We start from the raw sequence: 23,552 nt of genomic DNA on the forward strand, positions 1-23,552 counted from the left end.
CTCGGCGCAAAATAAACTTCAAAATAACTAATCCGTATTCGTGGAGCAATTTAATCTGTATCAGATTAGCAGACACGAAAATAATTTTAAATTGCTTAAATTTGGATGAAAATCATTACTCGATATTGTTCAAATACTTACAAAACAGTCCGAACTTAACGATTCTTCTACGAATCTTGTATACATCCAGCAACATGTTGGACGAAATACGTGTACTTTTGTAATAGAGCCCATTAAAGACTGCATTTCTTTTATTTGAACACACGTGCTGTCGTTTGAACAAAGGCTGTGTAGGTGTTACATATGATAGCGTCTCGCTATCATTCGTCGAACCGCTTCTGTTGATTGTCTTATAGGAATCGCAGTCGTTCGCTCTCTACCTTTGCGAATATGTTGACCATGGATTATTGACACAGCTCAAGACATCCTAGAATGACGTTGTCCTGACTGCGCCAATTCATCAAACGACACACATAAGAATCCATCGGGGGCACTCTTTTGTTTGTTTCGTCTCCTCCAACCACATAATATTAAAATATTAATTCAAAATGAGTAATGATGTTCCTAATAATTAAAGTAACTGTGGCGCATTGGATCTACACACGTGCTCTTCAATCGGTTTTTTTTATCAGGATTGACGACAATAGCGTGACTGTTATTTTGCATTCCGAGCATGGGTGTGATTTGAATAATTTCAATAATTCATTGTGCTCATCCAAAAAGGCTTCCAGATCGCCGGCGATATTCCTAGTTTTAGTCGAATTGAGGTTACTTGCGTATGTGTAGGGTGGAATTCGATGAAGAGGACGAAGTGCCATCTGGCATTAAACAACGTAAATAAAAAACGAACGACGAATCAATTATTTGGTATCGTTTATAAAAAAAATACATATATCGTGATAAAAAAGGAGATGTGGGTGAAAATTGGTTATATATGGCTATAATTTTTTTTTCAAGCCAAATTTATGCAAAAAAAAATACGAAAACAAAGTTATTCAGATTTTATTTGCATGGGATCACCCTAATCGGTATCAAATATAAAGTAATAGGTATCCTAGCGGTATCATATATAGTTTACGACCTATTCTCATGCCTACCAAGTTTTTTGAGTATAATATCATTAAAATCGGTCGAGCCGTTTCGGAGGAGTTTCACCACGAACATCGTGACACGAGAATTTAAAAAAAAATAAAATAAAAATTGCCACAAATAAAAATAAATAATAATTATTTGTCGGAATTGTGTGACCGATGTGCAAATGTGTATATCCGATATTGGGCGAAGGTTTTGAATTTGAAGTTTGAGTTGAGTATCATCGCTTGGCTAGAATGATTTGTACTCATTCGGCAGGGAAATCTCAGCTAATTTAAATTTACCCAGGTGATACTACGAAGTACTCCTGAAAACGAGTTAGAATTCGATGAAACTAGGGAATATTTGGGATAGATAATTGAACTTGTTCATTTTCAAAATAAATAACATGTGAATTGTTGTAAAATTGTATATACTAACGGTTTTGAGAAACTAACATTCAAAAATTCAAATGGCCACTATTGGCCCGATTCTGATTTTATCACCCTTTCAATCCAATGGGAGTAGAAATTAACATCCACATACACGTCCGTCAAGGTGTCCCCACAACGGGATGAACCAAACGCGTAGATTCCTTTCAAGAAGTATCTGTTCATTCCGTCGGCATTCTTCACATATTGCAGTGGAGTTCCAGCCAAGAAATTGTAGCAATCGCCGACTGATTTCTCGCCTTCAACACATAGCAAACTATTCGCGGGAGTCAGCTCAACCCCGATTCCACGATATGGTTTGCGACACATGTCAACATCCAGCACTCGGGCACTTTCTCGTTGTAGCGTGGTGAGGGCAGCGTTGGCTCTTTTCCACCCAGAAATGACAAGCTCACTACTGTAGTCTTGTACTAATGGCAAACATATTGGCTTCACGTTGATGGTGTCCAAATCAGCCGGATGAGATAATTTTAGGATCGCGATGTCATTACTATACTTCGGATTGTTGAATTTGGGATGCCGAATAATTTTCTCGACATCAATCGTCTGCGTGAAGGTCTTTGTTGGTTCACCTAGTAATTCTTCCGTGTCAGGATCGACAGCCAAATCGTACTCTCCGAGTCGTACGGATTTCCTACCGAATGAAAAATCAAAATATAATGTTCTTAATACGATTAGATTGAAGATTACTTACAGTGTCGTGTTATTACATGAAGTGCATATGCAATGTCCCGCTGTAAGAATGAATTGAGAGTGGATCAACACACCGCTGCATACTGTCCGAACATCACTGGCGTTTGGAATTATGTATTCCTGGATTGTTACCCACGGATACTGTGTGAACAATGGTTTGTCACGTTCTGGAACGCTCATATCATTATAATCCGTTCCACAGTCGGCAAGATCCAGAAGGTTATTTTTCTTTGCGTTCTGAACGGTGCTGATCCACTCGGAGAAAAACGAAACGTTACTGAACGTGACATACTCGGTGGTATCGCATCTCTTTTTTTCCATAGAGTTTGCTCGAACGCCGGTACTGGCTACTCCCCGTAAGAACCATGATTTCTGTACATTAACGTACATTCCGCCGCCACTATCGCCCTCACAAACATTAGTCTTATTTCGATTACCACCACAGTAATTGCTGCCGTCTTCAGCGAGTAATCGGGAAAAATGTTCAGCATTGCTCCGTAAGCACGTGTAATCATCCACAACGCCGAGCGTTGCCCGTTGAAGTAGCGGTTTCAGAATGTTCCCATCGCCGTAACCCCATCCCACAACCACACCTGACCCGAACTCATGCCTATCATCACCAGCGGGTAAACAAATTGGTTGAACATAGTCCGAAAACATCACATCCACGGACGTTTTCAAAAGGGCTATGTCGTATTTGAAATTTTCCGGATTATACCGGCCATGGCGTATTATTTCTTTCAAGTTGTAGCTACGGGCTAAAGGACCGGGTGAGTTCAGATTGGCCAACCCAAGTTTAACCATAAGTGCTGTCGCAGGCAGCGCTACACGGCGTGAGAACGTGCAATGCGCTGCCGTTACTACGATATTCGAGCCGATCAGAGTGCCTCCACACCAGTAACTGGTGGCACCGGAGGTACCATTGCGGAAGAACACGCCTGCATGCCAGGGCCATTCACCTTCTTCCGAATCGATGCCTCCGTAAATCAACGGCAAATGCGTTACCGGACGTTGGCCACATTTGGGTCCTAAAAATGGATGGTTAAACAACGGTCAGTTTAAACAAACGACATTCAAATATGGGTTATGGAACCGCGAGGAGGTAGCGCGAATGTCAATTGTAGGAACGTGAGCACTATTATTCTGATATACACTGTTTCCATATTTAATCCATCGTAGAACTCGAGTAGTTTGAACGTGTACAACCTGAACTGCTGTTGACTAATCACTGCGTTCAGGAAACGCAACGCTGGCACTCTTAAGTTGCGCGAGTCAGAGATTGCGCGTTGAGAATATATCTGGTGGATTCCAGAAGCTGATTTGATTGAGAGAAGAGTTCTTTCACATAGAGTGAGAGATGATGCTCATAACAAGTCTCAATGATCAATATTATCATGATCCCTGGAGAGTTTTACGTTAAGAGAATGAAGTGAGCGAATTTGGTTTGAGCCGATTTTATTCTTCGATTATACGGAATGAGAAAACAATACAACGGAAGCGTACTCTTAACCCTTTCAATACGGCAGTGTGCTCCGCCGGAGTGCTACCGCTGTACGCAGCACTGCGCCGAAAGTATGTCTATAGACGACGCTCGTACACACAGCTCATCGCGCGGATGTCGTCTACAACGTTCGTAGCGAAAGGGTTAAATAGATGTAGCTATGCAGCGAGACATAGATGTTTTTGAAGGGGGCGATGGGGTTAGACGGACACCCTAAGCCTAGACCAATTAAACACAATGTATACGAAATTGGAGCATTTCAATATGCCATCATCGGTTTTGGTTCCAAATATTGCTCGTAAAGTTATTTGTATCGCTGTTTAGTTAGGAACATCACTTGTTAATCAAACTTCGGATTCCAATGTGTCGGTGTTTCATTATTTTTATAGAACCAGATGTTACTCCTCATTTGCCATTATTACTCCTTTATAAAATTAACAAAAATAGTTACTGTTACTGTTTTTGACGTAGGGTTACGTCTTTCGGGAACATATTGAGGTACAAATTGAAAATCGAACACATCGTGAAAATTGTCCAATTTCAAACGCTTATTGCTCAGTCATTTCACGACGGATTGATGTAATTTTGGGTCAATCGATTTCGGCACTCCATAACAATTTTTTTATATTGAATAAAATAATATATGTCATGAAACTAACCATCGAACAATTGAAAAATCTCAACCCCTATCCTAACGGAAATATCCACTTCCAATTGGTCGAAATTGACGACACATGCGACGGTTCCCTAACAGAGACATCAAAACCAAGCTGCCTGGGGGAATTCGACATTGCAAGTATATGAAAGTAGGGGGAGCTTTTGTTCCCACCGAAATGTGTTCCCAAACAGAGACATCAAAACCAAGGTGCCCGAGGGAAATCGGCATTGCAATTATATGCAAGTCGGGGGCATTTTTATATTGCAAGTAGGGTGAGTGATATGATTAATTCTAGCAAATAAAATTTAAATTTGGAACTTTAATGTTGGTTGCTTCATGAAATTTTATATCAATGACCGATCGTGTTTTGTGAAAAATTTAGCACAAGTGTAATTGTAAAATTATATATGGTAGCAGTTGTGTTAAAAAAGATTTGATTTATGAAACGATTTGTTTCAATTTCCATGAATAAAAACCAAGGCATGTCCCCGCTCGAGAACGGGTCATTCGGTTTAAGCTGTCTGTTTTGATGTGTTCATTTTCACCCAAGGAAAGTTTATGCGGCGATAACAAATTGAAAATGTGAAGAAAAATTCGCAAAAGTGATTTCTCATATGCTCTACATATAGTATTAGGTAGAGCAAGTCCAATTAAAATTCGCATTGGGTTGAATAAACACTCAGAAAGTAAAAATTATAAAACAAAACTACTTTTTTCTTTTCAAATATGTTTTCTCTATATTAAAGTAATATGTTTTCACTGATGAGAGAAATTGATAAATGTGTTCGGTATTGGTAATTATCTTATATTACATTGATGAGTTTTTTTTCCTTATTTCATCCATACATCTAGGATTACAGAGGGCGGTTTTCATCATATCTCATTCCACTTCGGCATCTTCTGATACGCACCACCCAACGACTTGACTGGCCACCATATCATTATCAAAGAGTTTAACGGTGTAATTCTTCAAACATACCCAAAATCAACAGAAAGCCTAACGGAATCCTACGTCAACTATGCGGTTGTGGCTCGGACACAACCCTCCTGTGACTTTTTTTTCAAAAACTTGACTTCTTGAAACGTACCGTGCACCGTGTACATCTTCACAGTTCCACAGAACTGCTATTATTTCGTCAGGAAACTTTGCGATATGCTTTTTATGTCATCCCTTAAGTCAAAATTTTTGCTGTTAATTTTTCTTCCACTGGCCTAAACAAAATCTGAAGATGCAATATCTGATGAGTACGGCCCAAATAAGTACCCCACCGAATAACGCATCCCAACCAAATTTCAAGATTTTTTGCCGGGTTAAGATGGTTTTGGGGATAGTCATGCACGAACGTAAAAAATAATGTGAAAAGTTTAATTTTTCGTTTAATTACTGAACAAAACATGAGAATTTCACCAAAAAAAATATTTTGGAGGATTCATGCCGATTGTGCTGATTAGTCGTAATCACGGTGATTACGGAAAAATTTCTTACTGCGTAATTTGTAGTGTACATCACTTATTTCTTTTGAAAGCTCCTCGTTTTACTTCTATAAGTTCAGAATCAACAAATATGAGTTATTCTGAGCGACTTTCTCTTTAATTCTGTGAAATCAGATGAACGACCTGTGCCATTTTCCAAGTTGGGAAACAGTCAGAATAAAATTTATAATTTGTTAGCTCTACAAAAAAAAGCAAAACATTTTAAAAAAATTGAAACACAATGACTTATCTAAAGCAAAAATCGCTAAACAATACTGATTATATCGAACGACAATCATAAAAATGCCGAAGGAGAAGAACAAAATTATGAACCAGTCTACTGTGAATTCAAGTGTAAGAAAAATCAAAAAATATGCTGCTGAAGGTAGAATTGTTCTTGTATTTGAAAAAATTGATAATAAAGAAATCAATATTTTATGTTGAAGGAAAATACAGTCAGCTAGAATCAGCCGTATACACGTGCTTACACAAATAACGAGAACGTTAAATAATATTATTTCTTCTGAGGATATCCACTTATAGGCTAAAGAGTTTGCACTCAATTGCACTCAATGGATACAGGTATCAACTCTGAAGTAAGCATCTGAAACATCAACATAATGTAATCCACACAGAACGGCAATTAAAAATTTGAGTGATGCGATAGAATCCGTAGATCATAACTACCTAGATTGAGGTTATAAATCATTTAAATCACTGTCTTTGAGAAAAATAAGGGAAATTGCTATGAGAAAAACGCTGCAATCGATATGGGTATTGAATGAAAGGGCTTGACTGGTAGTTATTTATTAAAAATGCTAATCCAAAATGGTCGCCACAACAAAATGGCGCCATATATTTTGTTTCAAAACCTCATCAATATGGGTATCAAATGATAGGGCTTGACTAGTAGAACACAATCATATATGAAAAATCCAAATCCAAAAATGCCACAGTCCCCAAATAACTAAATGTTTTTTAAATAGTTTCATTCAGCTTGACCTGTTGTGTGTATGGTTGAATGTTTGTAGGGTTGTCCCACATTAGTAGAAAATTGACCCCGTTCCTGTTGACTGATTGATCTGAAACTTGGAAGACACCTTTAATTCTACTATAATTATAAAACTGCGTATTCCAGATCTTGAAAAAAATATTTGGCCGCCGCTAAAAAATGACTGAACATATCGTGTCTCCGGATAATGGAGTCCGACCGATTTTTTTTCCTATAAATTTTGCATGTTACACGAAAATTAATGTTGAAATCTAACATATTGGAGAGAAAAATAGATTTTCCACTTAAATAAAATATCTGTTTCGAATAAATCACGTTTCCATTATATCACGCGAATTTTGTTTAGCGTGATTTAATCAAGACGTTACTGTATATGAATCTGCTCATTCATATGTTGTGTACTTAGGATAATTCTTAACCCATTTTAGGCCAAGCGTTCGAAAAATCGAACAGCAACTTTGATAATTTTTCATGTCTTTGGACAGGAACCTTATGGTAATGTTTTTGCACCAAAAGATAGCTTAATTTATTAGCTATCACTTATATCGATTTCATACAATTTTGAGTAACTTTTTTGGATAATAAATTCGATTTAAAGCAAGTATGTTTGGAAGGTGTTTTCAATTTCCATTAAAAACCCCAATAAAATACAAAAATATGTGAAGTTTTCTACAGTACTGCTCTGATAAAAGAACATACATTGTGATATAGAGCGAAAATCATTTGATTGAGCCGCATACAGGAAAATAACAGCCGGGGAAATTTAGTGTTCGAAAAATCGAACGTTGGCCATAACGAACATTTTTTTTTCTGCTGAATCAACACCAACACATCTAACATCCGCTGCGCATTTTGATTTGTTTACTTTAGAAGACGGAAGGTTTTTCATTTCTTTTTGCATTTTCAGTTGTGAATGTTTGCAAATATCGATTAATTTAGCAAATATTATCGAAAATCTGTATGATTTTTTGTCCGTAACAACATTAGGTGATGGCGGCCCGTAGAATTTCTTTTGTGGAGGAGCTGGAGTAAATGATCAATACGTGCAACGAGGATCCTTATGAGATTGTTTGGGTGAATATTCTTCCGCCGGACCGAATAATAACCTCCCAACCCTCTATGCCATTGTTTTTTAGCAGTACTCTGGTACTTTGCAGGTTTTGGAAAATGTTCGATTTTTTCGGGAAATGGATAATTGGAGAGACTAGTTTTTAAGCATTGACATTTCTCCACAGTTAACAATAAAAATAACACAGCATATGCTTTCGTTTGAAAGAAAAAGCCTGTCAGTAATAAGTTAAAATTACATGAAATAAGAAATGCCACATCTCACCTTAGGTGGATTAATTTGGATTTATACTTAGAGACCTCCATTCTCCTGTTCTTGTTCTTCCGGGAATCCAAAATTGATGCATTTATGAATAACGTATATTTGCTAATTGAAGTGACTTTTAGTTTGCAGTATGTTTGTACTTGCAAAAAAAAATGCGGGTTTCGGCCAATGTTCGATTTTTCGAACAGTCATTTCCCGGAAAATGGAAGAAGGGAAAAACATAATTCTTGAACATTGGAGTTCCTTTAGCGTTAATAATCGAAAATACAACAATGGCTTTCGTCAAAAAAATAATTTTTACAGCTTGGTCGTTAATGGGTTAATTGACGTCGTGGTTTGATTATTATCAGTGGCGGCACAAACATTCCGGACAGTCCAGTAGGAGTGTATTCCAAAAAATATATTATTTCAACGAAGAAGAACATCACTGCTAGGAATACTTCTCCAGATATAAGACCCTTGCACCCATGAAAGAATTTGTTGTTTGTGTTCCATTTTATCAAAATTTTGGGAGTTCTCGAAATAGAGAAGCGAAGCGGTTTTTACATCAAGAACGGAAAATGAATCAAAACCAGCATCTAAGAGAACAGTGTCGTGTCTTTTAAATATAAAAACATTTTAACATGCTTTGGTGGCAACTCCATTCTGCTGGAATCATTCATTAAAAATAATAAAAATAATGAAAATGTAAAATTAAATTAGAAAATTAGAATTTAAAAAAAATTAGAAAATTAGAAAATTAAAAAAAAATTAGAAAATTAGAAAATTAGAAAATTAGAAAATAAGAAAATTACAAAATTACAAAATTAGAAAATTACAAAATTAGAAAAGTAGAAAAGTAGAAAATTAGAAAACTAGAAAATTAGAAAATTAGAAAATTAGAAAATTAGAAAATTAGAAAATTAGAAAATTAGAAAATTAGAAAATTAGAAAATTAGAAAATTAGAAAACTAGAAAATCAGAAAATTAAAAAATTAGAAAATTAGAAAATTAGAAAATTAAAAAATTAGAAAATTAGAAAATTAGAAAATTAGAAAATTAGAAAATTAGAAAATTAGAAAATTAGAAAATTAGAAAATTAGAAAATTAGAAAATTAGAAAATTAGAAAATTAGAAAATTAGAAAATTAGAAAATTAGAAAATTAGAAAATTAGAAAATTAGAAAATTAGAAAATTAGAAAATTAGAAAATTAGAAAATTAGAAAATTAGAAAATTAGAAAATTAGAAAATTAGAAAATTAGAAAATTAGAAAATTAGAAAATTAGAAAATTAGAAAATTAGAAAATTAGAAAATTAGAAAATTAGAAAATTTGAAAATTTGAAAATTAGAAAATTAGAAAATTTGAAAATTTGAAAATTTGAAAATTTGAAAATTTGAAAATTTGAAAATTTGAAAATTTGAAAATTTGAAAATTTGAAAATTTGAAAATTTGAAAATTTGAAAATTTGAAAATTTGAAAATTTGAAAATTTGAAAATTTGAAAATTTGGAAATTTGAAAATTTAAAAATTTGAAAATTTGAAAATTTGAAAATTTGAAAATTTGAAAATTTGAAAATTTGAAAATTTGAAAATTTGAAAATTTGAAAATTTGAAAATTTGAAAATTTGAAAATTTGAAAATTTGAAAATTTGAAAATTTGAAAATTTGAAAATTTGAAAATTTGAAAATTTGAAAATTTGAAAATTTGAAAATTTGAAAATTTGAAAATTTGAAAAATTGAAAATTTGAAAATTTGAAAATTTGAAAATTTGAAAATTTGAAAATTTGAAAATTTGAAAATTTGAAAATTTGAAAATTTGAAAAGTTATGTTTGTTCTTTGAACAAACGAGTTTTTAAAAAACACTTTATTATTCACTTTTCTTAAAGTCAAATACTTAAACCTCACTGCACCGATCTACACGCGAAAAAGAGATTGAGCCACATGGCGCTAACTCTTTTATAGCCTAAAAATGCTGATTATTAGTTTTAGCTATCAACTCGTTCATTGGCGCGAAACGTGGCGTGATGCGCCTGTTGCTTTTCCTGACGGCTTCCCCCTGGGATGAAAGTCGTCCTCGGCTTTCTGTTTTCTGGATTTATGCTTGCGGTACCATAGTGATCTTCGGGCGAGTTTGTCTGTTAGGTTCCGATGGTTCTTCCGGGTTCTGATGACTTTGAAGTTCCTCTAGATGCGACATTGATGATCTCGATGGGAGTCTATTCCAGATCCAAAATGATAGAGCTACGATGAAAATAATTGTTATTGTTGAACCGAATCCAAACGATGTCCACCCAAAGAGTTCGAGTTTCCATTGGATGTTATCTGTCCTTAGATTGATGTGTTTGATATGACCACGTTGTTCCAGATGTAACTTCTGTAAGTATTCTATAGGGAATTTGTTTGTAATCGTAGTAAAATTTACCGTCAATCCCGTTGTTGGAACGAATGATGCCAGTTGAACTTCTTTATTAATGTTGGAGTACATTTCGTCGTTGATAAAAAGTGTGCAGTTTGAAAACTGTACGAGGAAAGATCCCTTAAGTTTTCTATGATTCGATGAGCAGTTCGATGTTATTGATATTTCCGCGTCATTGATAATCACGTTTGAGTCATCGACTCGTTTGATAATACCATTGGTGTAGGTTCTTTCCATTGGGCATGTAGCTGATTCACCTCTCATCAATTGTTGAATGCATTTGGTTATTGGTTCAAGCTGCGTACTTGAGCATACATAGACGTTTCTACTCATTTCGCAGAGGGATTTTAGCGCAAAAGATGACGGACCTTGTAGATAATAGTTGGTTGAGATGGATATACGGGAGTTATTGAAGATAACTGGTTCGATGAAGTTGAGATCATATTCAGCATCCTTGATTCGTGGTACCTTCAGTATGTAGGCAATGGATTCCTTGGATGAAACCACGTATGCACTAGCGAAGTCCAAGGCTCCTGCTATAAAATTGTTTCCTTCCAGAAGATGATGAATTCTCGTGATTTCCTCTGCATTGATAATTCTGCTGCTTGGGATGTTGTGTTGAGCCAAAACTATTGCCTCCTCTAAATCTTCTAATTGTTGTGTGAGTTCATCTAAGCAAAAGAGCAAACCTACTGATCTGAAATCCTTATCGTTTTTCAATGCTGTATTATTCAGTATTATTGTTACGTTATTCACTTTTTCTGTTAATTTATTAATTCTGTCTTCGAATATGTGATTAATTTTGATTTGCTTTTCATTCGCATTTATCAGACTATTTGAAGTTGAGTTTATAATCCTTAAATCTTCTGCATCGGGGCTACCTGAAATGTACTTCCAAAGTGAACCTAGTTTTTCCCATCTTCTAACTCTAGTAGAGGGTTTTAATTTCAAAAATGTCTGTTCTAGTTTCGTTACTTTAGTTTGAATTAATACGCTTAGGAAATCAGCTGAATCTATATTTGTTTTTGCATGATATAAAAGTGTTTCAACAGAGTTTTGTAATTTAATGAGATCTACTCGGTGCAGTATCCTAAAATAATTGTTGCTTACATAAGCTTTTCCTAAATGTATGATTGCTACCGGGCTCTTGTCTAAATCGTGTACTAAAATTTTGCCATTCGTCGTTGTCCAAAGCCAGAGCCATAGTCTGTAATAGAAAAGTCTGTGTCTTAGTTATCTGTAAAGTTTTTCTTAATGTGTTTTTTATGTGTTTTAATTCCGGCCTGGTCGGTTACTGTTTTTTCTGTCTCATTTGTAATGTCTATTAGTCTGTATCTATGTCCTCTAGGTGTGGGCTTAGCTTTGCCTTTCACCAATAATCTTTGTTTGTTTAGTTGTTTGAATTCTTCTTTAGTTACTAAAGGTATTTTCGAATTTTGTTTGTGTGCCTGATTCGTTAATGAGTCCTTTGCGTTTTGTAATGTTTTTTGTTTTGATAGGTTGATTTCTATTGGATTGAGAGAACTACAAGTGCCGAAAATAACTTCTCTCGGTTTTAAATTTATTGACGAATGTTTGGTTTCGTTATAAATCGCTGTGATCATGGCAAGACCTTCGTATAAATTTAGATTCTCTACTTTTTTCTGATTGGCCATGTACATTTCTAGCAAAGTACTGTGGAATCGTTCCACGATACCATTACTGTCACTGCAGCTGGCAAAATGCAAGGAGATGCCATAATTTTCCAAAAATTCTTTGAATTTTGAATTTCGAAAGCTTGTGGCTTGATCACAAGTAATTAATTTGGGAATGCCAAACGTTTTGAAGTATTTTATTAGTGTTTCTTGAATTTCATCTGTTGTCTCATGCATGATCTTGTAAATCTGTGCAAATTTTGAGAATGAATCTACAACAGTAAGAAATTTTTCAGTCTCCTTTATAAAGACATCTATGAAAACATTTTCGAATGGTCCATTGTAGATTCGTCTAGAATGAGGTATAACGAATGGTCTTCGTTCATACTTAGCAAATTTACAAGATTCGCAGTTTTTGACGAACTCTTTCACTTTAGCCAACATGCGGGGAAAGAAGACTGACTTCTGTACTTCCTCGTATGTTAGTTTGTATCCACGATGATTGAAGCTGTGACATTTTCTTATAAATTCGTTCTGATCGGTACCTGAAATTAAATCTGGAAGTTTGATATTAGTTAAATGAACTTTAATATTTTTAAAATTTGTATCGATAATGTGTTGGCACATTCGGGCAATATTCAGGTCGGCAAAAATACCATTTAGTTTCGTCGGATCTAAGTGTCTTGTCAGAATGTCTTTTATGTCGTCTTCCGTATAGTCAGGTTTGTGAAATACATGACGAAAATGGTTTGGAAAAACCATACACGCAAGGTATGGACTCTTTGCAGCATCATCTGCTCTGTAAATAAGTAGTTGGTTCGCATATTTATTAATGATCTCTGGTCCATAGATCGGGTCATTATCGAAAAATTGATTAGATAGTTCTTCGTTTAGGTTCAATTCTGTGCGTGGAATCCTTGAAAGGCCATCGGCAACAACGTTTTGCTTGTCCTTCTTATAAATTATTTTAAAATCAAATTGTTCCAAGTAGAGCCTTTGTCTTGTAACTCTTCCCGTGGAATCTGTTAACTTTAATTCCTTTGTAAGAGGTTCGTGATCCGTATAAATCGTGAACTCTCTACCATAAAGGTACGGTCTAAAGGTTTTGGCAGCAAAATAAATGGCCAAAAGCTCTTTCGCCGTGGCTGAATACTTTTCTTCAGCTCTGCTCAATGTCCTGGATAGGTATGCAATAGGCCGTTCCTTTCCGTCATGTAATTGAGCTAGAACTGCCCCAATGGCAACATTTGATGCGTCCGTTGTAAGAATAAACGGATTATCGAAGTTAGGGTAAGCCAAAAGTGTTTCTGTTGTCATGATTGTTTTTAGCTCTTCAAATGCTCTCTCGTAATCATGATCAATATCGATGATTTTATTTTTACCTCTGAGTTTTGAAGTCATGGGTTTTGCAATATGGGCGAATTTAGGAATGAATCGTCTATAATAACTTATAGTTCCGAGGAACGATTTTAATTCTTTGGAGGTTTTTGGTAGAGGCCAAGACTTTATAGCCTCTATCTTATTAGGATTGGGTTTTACCCCGTCTATTGTGACGACATGTCCTAGGAAAGCTACTTCCTTTCGAAGGAAGTCGGATTTGTCACATTGAATTTTCAAGTTCGCATCCCTAAGGGTTTGGAGAACTTTTTTGATGTCCTCTAAATGACTTTGAAGATTAGTACTGTAAATGATGATGTCGTCCATATAGACGAAACATCGGATCCCTAAATGTTTTCTCAACACTGTATCCATAAGACGCTGAAAAGTCGCAGGCGCGTTTTTCAGTCCAAATGGCATACGAAGAAACTCGTACTTGCCATTATCAATATTGAAAGCGGTTTTCGGGATGTCTTTAGGGTCGACTTCAATCTGGTGGAAACCACTAGCTAAGTCGAGCACTGTAAAATACTGAGCTTTTCCTAGTCGGTCTAAGATTTCGCTCACCTCAGGAATCGGATATCGATCCGCCGGGGTTTTTTCATTCAATTTTCTATAATCGACAACAATGCGATATTTTCGTTTCCCAGAGTTGTCGAGTTTTTTCGGTACGACCCAGATGGGGGAGGTCCATTGTGAAGAGGATTCTCTAATTATACCGTTTTCCAACATTTTTGTAATTTGGGTTGAAACTTCCTTACGGAGGTGGTAAGGATATTTATATGTTTTTTGATGGATGGGTTTTTCATCCGTTGTATTAATAGAATGCTTTACCTCGTGTGTAAAGGTTAGCTTTTCATCATCCGCAAAGAATACGTCTTTGAATGATCTGAGTGTTTTGATCAAAGCATTTTTCTCTTCGTTATTCAGGTGTTCTGATGGGAAATTCAAACGAGGATTTACCTTCTGATGATTGATTTCTAGTTCGAAAGCGTCACTAGGGAATGGCTGAAGTGCCGTGTGGCCTTGTTCACCTTTCTTGGTTAGATGCACGAAAGCTTTATAATTATTTGCTTCATAAACGCCTGGTTTTAAAATTACGTTAGGATTCAAACTGATTTCCTTATCAATTAAAAATGAGCCGTTCGTTGTGGTGCAGATTTCGAATAGGTTTTCATCGGTGCCGTGGAAATTGATAGAAGTGGGGAAATATTTTGACACCGTGTATCTACGATTACTAAATGTAACAAATGCTCTGGAGGTGTCGATTACCGCACCCATGGCAGCTAAATTTTCATAGCCTATAAGGCCGTCAAAGAAATCATGAAATCTGAAGACATAGTACGGAAGTTTTTCATCGGATACTTCCGGGAGCAAATTTGTGTTTACCACGCGATCTATAAGAAACTTTCCGTTCTTGTTATTTATAACGGCTGGTCGTTTAATTTTTGTCGATATATTAACGTGCTCAGGGTTGATGTATGATTTATTAGCGCCAGTATCCACTAGGAAATTTAAATATCCCTTCGTGGTGGACAGGCGCAGGTATGGAATAAAGTTCATGTTGGCATGTTTGCTACACGAACGGTTTGAAAATTTATTTCGTCTCCTGTTTCGCTTGCAGTGTCATCGTCATCGTCATTGTCTTTGTCGTTGTCGGTGTCGTCGTTCACTTCGTTATTGTGAACTTCGGCTTTGTTCTTATGAAATGGTTTTGCCGCGGGTTTGAAGCGAGGGGGATTGGATTTCGCTTCGCCGTTGCTGTTCGGTTTGTCTTTGTAGTTGTCTTTTTGTCGTGGGAATTTACTGTATGATGGGCGATTTCGCACCTCAGCGTTTTGGTTGATGCATACCGATTGGTATGCATCTTCTAATGTGGTAGGTTTGGATTGTCTTATTATGGATGCGAGTGGCTCGCCTATGTTGTCTAAATATTTGGTAACTATTAGTATTTCAATCAGATCATTTGTTTGCAGTGGATTAAGCGATAGGTTCATCTTGATTTTTGTGGATAATTCTTTTACATCCGTATAAAATTTATGGTTATTTCTATCACCTCGTTTCATGTGAAATAGGTGAGACAAGTTTGTGGCTAGATCTTTCTGATCGCCATAAATTTCCGACAGAACCCGTTTTATGCCAGGTATGGTATTAGGATTTCCGTTTGCGCATAGAACGGTGCGCGCATCACCTTTTATTTTATTTTTAATAGCCCTCATATAGTGGCTGGGTATCGTGTCGGGAGCGTTGTTGTCTCCCTTCACTAAGTACATTTGGTATATTTCTTCTAGCTCTTCAAGCCAGGCAGGTAATTCCTTTTTGATGCCTGTGAATTCAGACATGTTTCGAATCGGGTCAGGCAGTCTATAATTGTCAAACTGTCTTCCACTGCTAAGCAGCATTTCTTGGAGCTCAGCCACAGTAGCTTGGAGCTGCTCAATTTCACTTGATCGGTTGCTAGGCATTTTCTTGCTTTTGCAATTTTTCCACAGTAAAAGGATAAAAATGACTTACGTTATTATTTTCCACATGTGTTCACAAGATCGAAGCGGGCCTTAGCTGTCGTTCCTCGATGAAGCGTCGTTCCTGGTGATTAATCCCCTGTTGGATGACGTGGCTTTTCTCGGTTCCTGTCGCTGGGTCTCTTTTAGTTCACTTCGATACTTATCCGCACCGCGCTGCGCCAGTTATGTTTGTTCTTTGAACAAACGAGTTTTTAAAAAACACTTTATTATTCACTTTTCTTAAAGTCAAATACTTAAACCTCACTGCACCGATCTACACGCGAAAAAGAGATTGAGCCACATGGCGCTAACTCTTTTATAGCCTAAAAATGCTGATTATTAGTTTTAGCTATCAACTCGTTCATTGGCGCGAAACGTGGCGTGATGCGCCTGTTGCTTTTCCTGACGAAAATTTGAAAATTTGAAAATTTGAAAATTTGAAAATTTGAAAATTTGAAAATTTGAAAATTTGAAAATTTGAAAATTTGAAAATTTGAAAATTTGAAAATTTGAAAATTTGAAAATTTGAAAATTTGAAAATTTGAAAATTTGAAAATTTGGAAATTTGAAAATTTAAAAATTTGAAAATTTGAAAATTTGAAAATTTGAAAATTTGAAAATTTGAAAATTTGAAAATTTGAAAATTTGAAAATTTGAAAATTTGAAAATTTGAAAATTTGAAAATTTGAAAATTTGAAAATTAGAAAATTTGAAAATTAGAAAATTAGAAAATTGGAAAATTAGAAAATTAGAAGATTAGTAAATTGGAAAATTAGAAAATAAGCAAATTAGAAAATTAGCAAATTAGAAAATTAGAAAATTGGAAAATTAGAAAATTAGAAGATTAGTTAATTGGAAAATTAGAAAATTAGCAAATTAGAAAATTAGCAAATTAGAAAATTAAAAAATTAGAAAATTGGAAAAATAAAAAATTAGAAAATTAGAAAATTAGAGAATTAGAAAATTAGAAAATTAGAAAATTAGAAAATTAGAAAATTTGAAAATTAGAAAATTAGAAAATTGGAAAATTAGAAAATTAGAAGATTAGTAAATTGGAAAATTAGAAAATAAGCAAATTAGAAAATTAGCAAATTAGAAAATTAGAAAATTGGAAAATTAGAAAATTAGAAGATTAGTTAATTGGAAAATTAGAAAATTAGCAAATTAGAAAATTAGCAAATTAGAAAATAAGAAAATTAGGAAATTAGAAAATTAGAAAATTAGAAAATTAGAAAATTAGAAAATTTTAAAATTAGAAAATTTGAAAATTTGAAAATTTGAAAATTTGAAAATTTGAAAATTTGAAAATTTGAAAATTTGAAAATTTGAAAATTGGAAAAATAAAAAATTAGAAAATTAGAAAATTAGAGAATTAGAAAATTAGAAAATTAGAAAATTAGAAAATTAGAAAATTTGAAAATTAGAAAATTAGAAAATTGGAAAATTAGAAAATTAGAAGATTAGTAAATTGGAAAATTAGAAAATAAGCAAATTAGAAAATTAGCAAATTAGAAAATTAGAAAATTGGAAAATTAGAAAATTAGAAGATTAGTTAATTGGAAAATTAGAAAATTAGAAAATTAGAAAATAAAAAAATTAGAAAATTAGAGAATTAGAAAATTAGAAAATTAAAAAATTAGAAAATTGGAAAAATAAAAAATTAGAAAATTAGAAAATTAGAGAATTAGAAAATTAGAAAATTAGAAAATTAGAAAATTAGAAAATTTGAAAATTAGAAAATTAGAAAATTGGAAAATTAGAAAATTAGAAGATTAGTAAATTGGAAAATTAGAAAATAAGCAAATTAGAAAATTAGCAAATTAGAAAATTAGAAAATTGGAAAATTAGAAAATTAGAAGATTAGTTAATTGGAAAATTAGAAAATTAGCAAATTAGAAAATTAGCAAATTAGAAAATAAGAAAATTAGGAAATTAGAAAATTAGAAAATTAGAAAATTAGAAAATAAGAAAATTTTAAAATTAGAAAATTTGAAAATTTGAAAATTTGAAAATTTGAAAATTTGAAAATTTGAAAATTTGAAAATTTGAAAATTTGAAAATTTGAAAATTTGAAAATTTGAAAATTTGAAAATTTGAAAATTTGAAAATTTGAAAACTTGAAAATTTGAAAATTTGAAAATTTGAAAATTTGAAAATTTGAAAATTTGAAAATTTGAAAATTTGAAAATTTGAAATTTTGAAAATTTGAAAATTATAAAATTAGAAAATTAGAAAATTAGAAAATTAGAAAATTAGAAAATTAGAAAATTAGAAAATTAGAAAATTAGAAAATTAGAAAATTAGAAAATTAGAAAATTAGAAAATTAGAAAATTAGAAAATTAGAAAATTAGAAAATTAGAAAATTAGAAAATTAGAAAATTAGAAAATTAGAAAATTAGAAAATTAGAAAATTAGAAAATTAGAAAATTAGAAAATTAGAAAATTAGAAAATTAGAAAATTAGAAAATTAGAAAATTAGAAAATTAGAAAATTAGAAAATTAGAAAATTAGAAAATTAGAAAATTAGAAAATTAGAAAATTAGAAAATTAGAAAATTAGAAAATTAGAAAATTAGAAAATTAGAAAATTAGAAAATTAGAAAATTAGAAAATTAGAAAATTAGAAAATTAGAAAATTAGAAAATTAGAAAATTAGAAAATTAGAAAATTAGAAAATTAGAAAATTAGAAAATTAGAAAATTACAAAATTAGAAAATTAGAAAATTAGAAAATTAGAAAATTAGAAAATTAGAAAATTAGAAAATTAGAAAATTAGAAAATTAGAGAATTTGAAAATTAGAAAATTAAAAAATTAGAAAATTGGAAAAATAAAAAATTAGAAAATTAGAAAATTAGAGAATTAGAAAATTAGAAAATTAGAAAATTAGAAAATTAGAAAATTAGAAAATTAGAAAATTAGAAAATTAGAAAATTAGAAAATTAGAAAATTAGAAAATTAGAAAATTAGAAAATTGGAAAATTAGAAAATTAGAAGATTAGTAAATTGGAAAATTAGAAAATTAGAAAATTAGAGAATTTGAAAATTAGAAAATTAAAAAATTAAAAAATTAGAAAATTGGAAAAATAAAAAATTAGAAAATTAGAAAATTAGAGAATTAGAAAATAAGCAAATTAGAAAATTAGCAAATTAGAAAATTAGAAAATTGGAAAATTAGAAAATTAGAAGATTAGTTAATTGGAAAATTAGAAAATTAGCAAATTAGAAAATTAGCAAATTAGAAAATAAGAAAATTAGAAAATTAGAAAATTAGAAAATTAGAAAATTAGAAAATTAGAAAATTGGAAAATTGGAAAATCAGAAAATAAGAAAATTGGAAAATTGGAAAATTAGGAAAATAGCAAATTAAAAAATTAAAAAATTAGAAAATTAAAAAAAAGAGAATTAGAAAATTAGAAAACAAGAAAATATGAAAGTTCTAAAATTATTCAATTAAAAAACGAGAAAATTAGAAAGTTAGAAAATTAGAAAATCAGAAACAGGGAAATCAAAAAACAAGAACATCAGAGAATTTTCAAATTTCCAATTTTTTAAATTCTGCTATTTTTCAATTTTTAATTTTTTTTTAAATTTTTAAATTTTTTGATTTTTCATTTTTATGATTTTCGGATTTTCAGATATTTTTAATTTTAAAATAGTTGTTTCTCAGTTAGAAGCTAATTTGGAAAAAAACTGATGTTGCGTTTTTAAAATTATTGTTGTAATCTGCTTAGCGAAATTTGAACGAAGAGTTTTGCAAGTTCAATTGGTTTACACTCTGGTGGTGAATTGGAGCATAGTCTGTGATGATTCTTTCAGACACGGGAGAAATTCACCGTTTTCTTAATATTGACTGAAGTTTCTGGTTGGTTCTGCTTGGTCGTTGAATTTTGACTAGAGTATCGTGGCCTGACCGGAACGTTTCATACGGAGGTAGTAATACTTGAACTCGCCTCCAAAAGGGAGTCTCAATCGAACAAATTAATTCTGGAGGGCAATCTTCTAAGCTCCAGTCGAACCTAAGCTGCCCATTCTCGGCAGTGACAAATAGTATTTTATACAACTTTTTCTATACATACATCTGGTTGGGGTTTTACTGAAACTGTTAGTGATATCCTAAAAATACGAGAAGGAGTAGAATATTGTGTGTTTTATAGTATTAACCCTTTGCGACCGTTTGTCTGCTCTCAGTTCGCACAGGATGTAATCATACTAAATACTTTATTTTTTATGTCTAGTGACCCTTTTCAAGAATCTATACGGAGTTTCTATGAAAAATTATTGGCGTGAAAAGATAAGAAGATCTCTTTCAAAGGAAATTAATTCCGACCGCAAAGAGTTCAAAGCCATTTTTTTCAAAAATATGTCGAGTTGAAGTTTGACACAAGTAGGGAACATCGAATGAAAAAGTCTTAATTTTTTATTTGTAATTGTTTGTTTTTGAAGTAAATAATTTTACATTTTTTGACAAATTATGTATAATTGATCACCGTCCAATAATGCAACCAACTCTACAACTATTATCAGCTCAATTCAGATTCCACCACGTCTTCAATCCAACGTGAGTAGAAATCAACATCCACATAAACGTCTGCCAAAGTGGGACCACAACGGGATGAACCAAACGCGTAGATTCCTTTCAAGAAGTACCTGTTCGTTCCGTCGACATTCTTCAGGTACTTCAGTGGGGTTCCAGCCAAGAAATTGTAGCAATCGTCGACTGATCTCTCGCTCTCAACACATAGCAAACTATTCGCGAGAGTCAGATTAACCCCGATTCCCCGATACCGTTCGCGACACTTGCCAACATCCAGCACTCGGGCACTTTCTCGTTGTAGCGTGGTGAGGGCAGTGTTGACTCGTTTCCACCCAGAAATGACATGTTCATTGCTGTAATCTCGCAGTAATGGCAAACATATTGTCTTCACGTTGATGGTGTCCAAATCAGCCGGATGAGATAATTTTAGGATCGCGATGTCGTTGCTATACCTTGGGTTGTTGAAGTTGGGATGATGAATGATTTCCTCGACGTCAATCGTCTGCGTAAAGGTCGTTGTTGGTTCACCCAACAATTCCTCAGTGTCTGGATTGACAGCCAAATCGTACTCTCCGAGTCGTACAGATTTGCTATCGAATAAAAAAATCAAAATATAGTGTTGATTAAATTAGATTGAAATTACTTACAGCGTCGTGTTATTGCATGACCTGCATATGCAATGTCCCGCTGTAAGAACGAATTGAGGGTGGATCAACACACCGCTGCATACTGTCCGAACATCACTGGCGTTTGGAACTTTGTATTCCTGGATTGTTACCCACGGATACTGTGCAAACAATGGTTTGTCACTTTCGGGAACGCTGATATCATTATAATCCGTTCCACAGTCGGCAAGATCCAGAAGGTTATTTTTCTTCGCGTTCTGAACGGTGCTGATCCACTCAGAGAAAAACGCAACTTTACTGAACGTCACATACTCGGTTGTATCACATCTCTCACTTTGCATAGAGTTTGCCGGAACGCCGCTACTAGTTACTCCACGCAAGAACCAAGATTTCTCCACATTAACGTACATTCCGCCGCCACTATCCCCCTCACAAACATTAGTTTTATTTCGATTACCACCACAGTAATTGCTGCCGTCTTCAGCGAGTATTCGGGAAATTCGTTCAGCATTGCTCCGCAAGCACACGCGCTCATCCACAACTCCCAGCGTTGCCCGTTGAAGTAGCGGTTTCAGAATGTTCCCATCGCCGTAACCCCATCCCACAACCACACCTGACACGAACTCCTGCCTATCATCACCAGTAGGTAAACAGATTGGTTGAATGTAGTCCGAGAACATCACATCCACGGACGTTTTTAAAAGAGCGATGTCGTATTGATAGTTTTCCGGATTATACCGGCCATGTCGTATTATTTCGATCAAGCTGTAGTTACGGGCTAACGGACCAGGGGAGTTCAGATTGACCAATCCAAGTTTCACTATTAGTGCCGTTGCAGGCAGCGCTATCTGGAGTGAGAATGTGCAGTGCGCTGCCGTTAGCACGTAGTTCGTGGCGATTAGAGTGCCTCCACACCAATAAGTAGTGGCACCGGTGGTACCATTGCGGAAGAACACGCCCGCATGCCAGGGCCACTCGCCTTCTGCCGAATCAGTGCCTCCGTAAACCAACGGCACATGTGTTACCGAACGTTGGCCACATTCGGGTTCTAAAATAATAATCAAACAGTGGCTATGTTAAACAATCGGGCTTCAAATGTAAGTTGAGGTACCCTCTGCAGATAACGCGAACGTCAATTGTAGGGTGGTGAGCACTATGATTTTGATGAACACTGATTCCATATTTTATTTATCGTAAAATTTTAGTAGTAAAACGCGTACAACATGAGCTACTGTCGACTAATCACTGCGTCCAGTGAATGCAACGCTGGATTTCACAAATTGCGTGCCAGAGAGATTGCGCGTTGAGAATAAATCTGGGGGATTCCCCAAGCAGACTTAATTGCGAGCAGAATTCTGTTTCATACAGCGAGAGATGATGCTCATACCATGTTTCAATGGTGAATATTACCATGATCCCTGAAGAGTACATTTTATGTTCATGGATTCATCTCGTGTCAACTTTAACACTCTTCTACGTGAGCGAGTTTTGTTTGAGCCGGTTTTATGCGTTGATTATAAGGAATGTTGAGACAACACAACGATAGCGTACTCTTAACCCATTACTACCCAGGTGTACAAGAACTTGATCCAAATGGCATGAAACTTTCTAGTCCATCTAGGTTTGTCCCCAAAGGGGGGGGGGATGTTAAACGCAATATTTTGGTTTGGAGTCCTTTGGAAGTTTATCTGGCGTATGAAATTTCATATGCAGAGCCGATACAGTATCAAAAATGGATATCATTTGAATATCGAACAAAACGGATTTATTTCATAAAATTCAACTTCAACAATCATTTTCATGGTTTATTAGCACTTTCGTGTACTGCCGTTCTACGCATAATTGTCCCACGGTTCATAGAGATTGCATAGAACATTGTACAGCTATGCGTAGAACGGTAGTGTATCGGATTTAGTATCATTGAGTCTGGTACCGGAAAAATCATTACGAAGGGTGAAAACCCACATCACACATCAAGCAAATATACGTCGTACATCGATTGCAATACGCACACCTTCGTTGGGTACCAGTTGGATTCGTATTAATGAACTGATTTATTCCGTCAAACCTAACTTCCGATGACCTCGAGTGTTTAGGTTTGATCTGCGTGAACTCGATCTTTGCTGGATTTATGTCACTTAGAAGTTCTTCACAGTCCTTCTCTGACGAAATTAATCGAAGGTTCATTTCCATGATTCTTTCTGTAGATATGCCAAAAATGGACAATGAAATCTGCGTCAAATAGGTGATGGAACATTCGAACGGCAGACCATTTATGTTTCG

At 34.1% G+C, this 23,552-nt stretch overlaps 1 protein-coding gene across 1 annotated transcript; it reads right to left on the reverse strand.

Moving 5' to 3' along the window:
• Positions 1-1,487: 1,487 nt before the first annotated feature.
• LOC129766797 (uncharacterized) lies at positions 1,488-22,562 on the reverse strand. The gene is made up of 9 exons (XM_055767392.1): positions 22,381-22,562; positions 21,291-22,317; positions 20,651-21,233; positions 20,186-20,222; positions 15,227-15,930; positions 10,600-11,298; positions 3,310-3,514; positions 2,218-3,244; positions 1,488-2,157 (listed from the first exon to the last, which is right to left on the reverse strand). Exons 1-9 carry the CDS (start codon positions 22,448-22,450, stop codon positions 1,551-1,553), a joined length of 4,959 nt encoding a protein of 1,652 aa, XP_055623367.1. The 5' UTR covers positions 22,451-22,562; the 3' UTR covers positions 1,488-1,550.
• Positions 22,563-23,552: the final 990 nt, after the last annotated feature.

Source organism: Toxorhynchites rutilus, chromosome 2 (genome assembly GCF_029784135.1).
Source record: "Toxorhynchites rutilus septentrionalis strain SRP chromosome 2, ASM2978413v1, whole genome shotgun sequence".
In the NCBI taxonomy this organism is placed as follows: Eukaryota; Metazoa; Arthropoda; class Insecta; order Diptera; family Culicidae; genus Toxorhynchites; species Toxorhynchites rutilus.

Excerpts from the sequence above, each read along its gene's own strand:
- LOC129766797 (XM_055767392.1), bottom strand. The coding sequence starts at position 22,450 with ATGGAATCAGTGTTCATCAAAATCATAGTGCTCACCACCCTACAATTG. Across the intron at positions 22,318-22,380 it reads GTTCGCGTTATCTGCAGAGG|AACCCGAATGTGGCCAACGT; the intron begins GTACCTCAACTT and ends TTATTATTTTAG. Across the intron at positions 3,515-10,599 it reads TTCCAACAACGGGATTGACG|ATATATTCTCAACGCGCAAT; the intron begins GTAAATTTTACT and ends GGAATCCACCAG.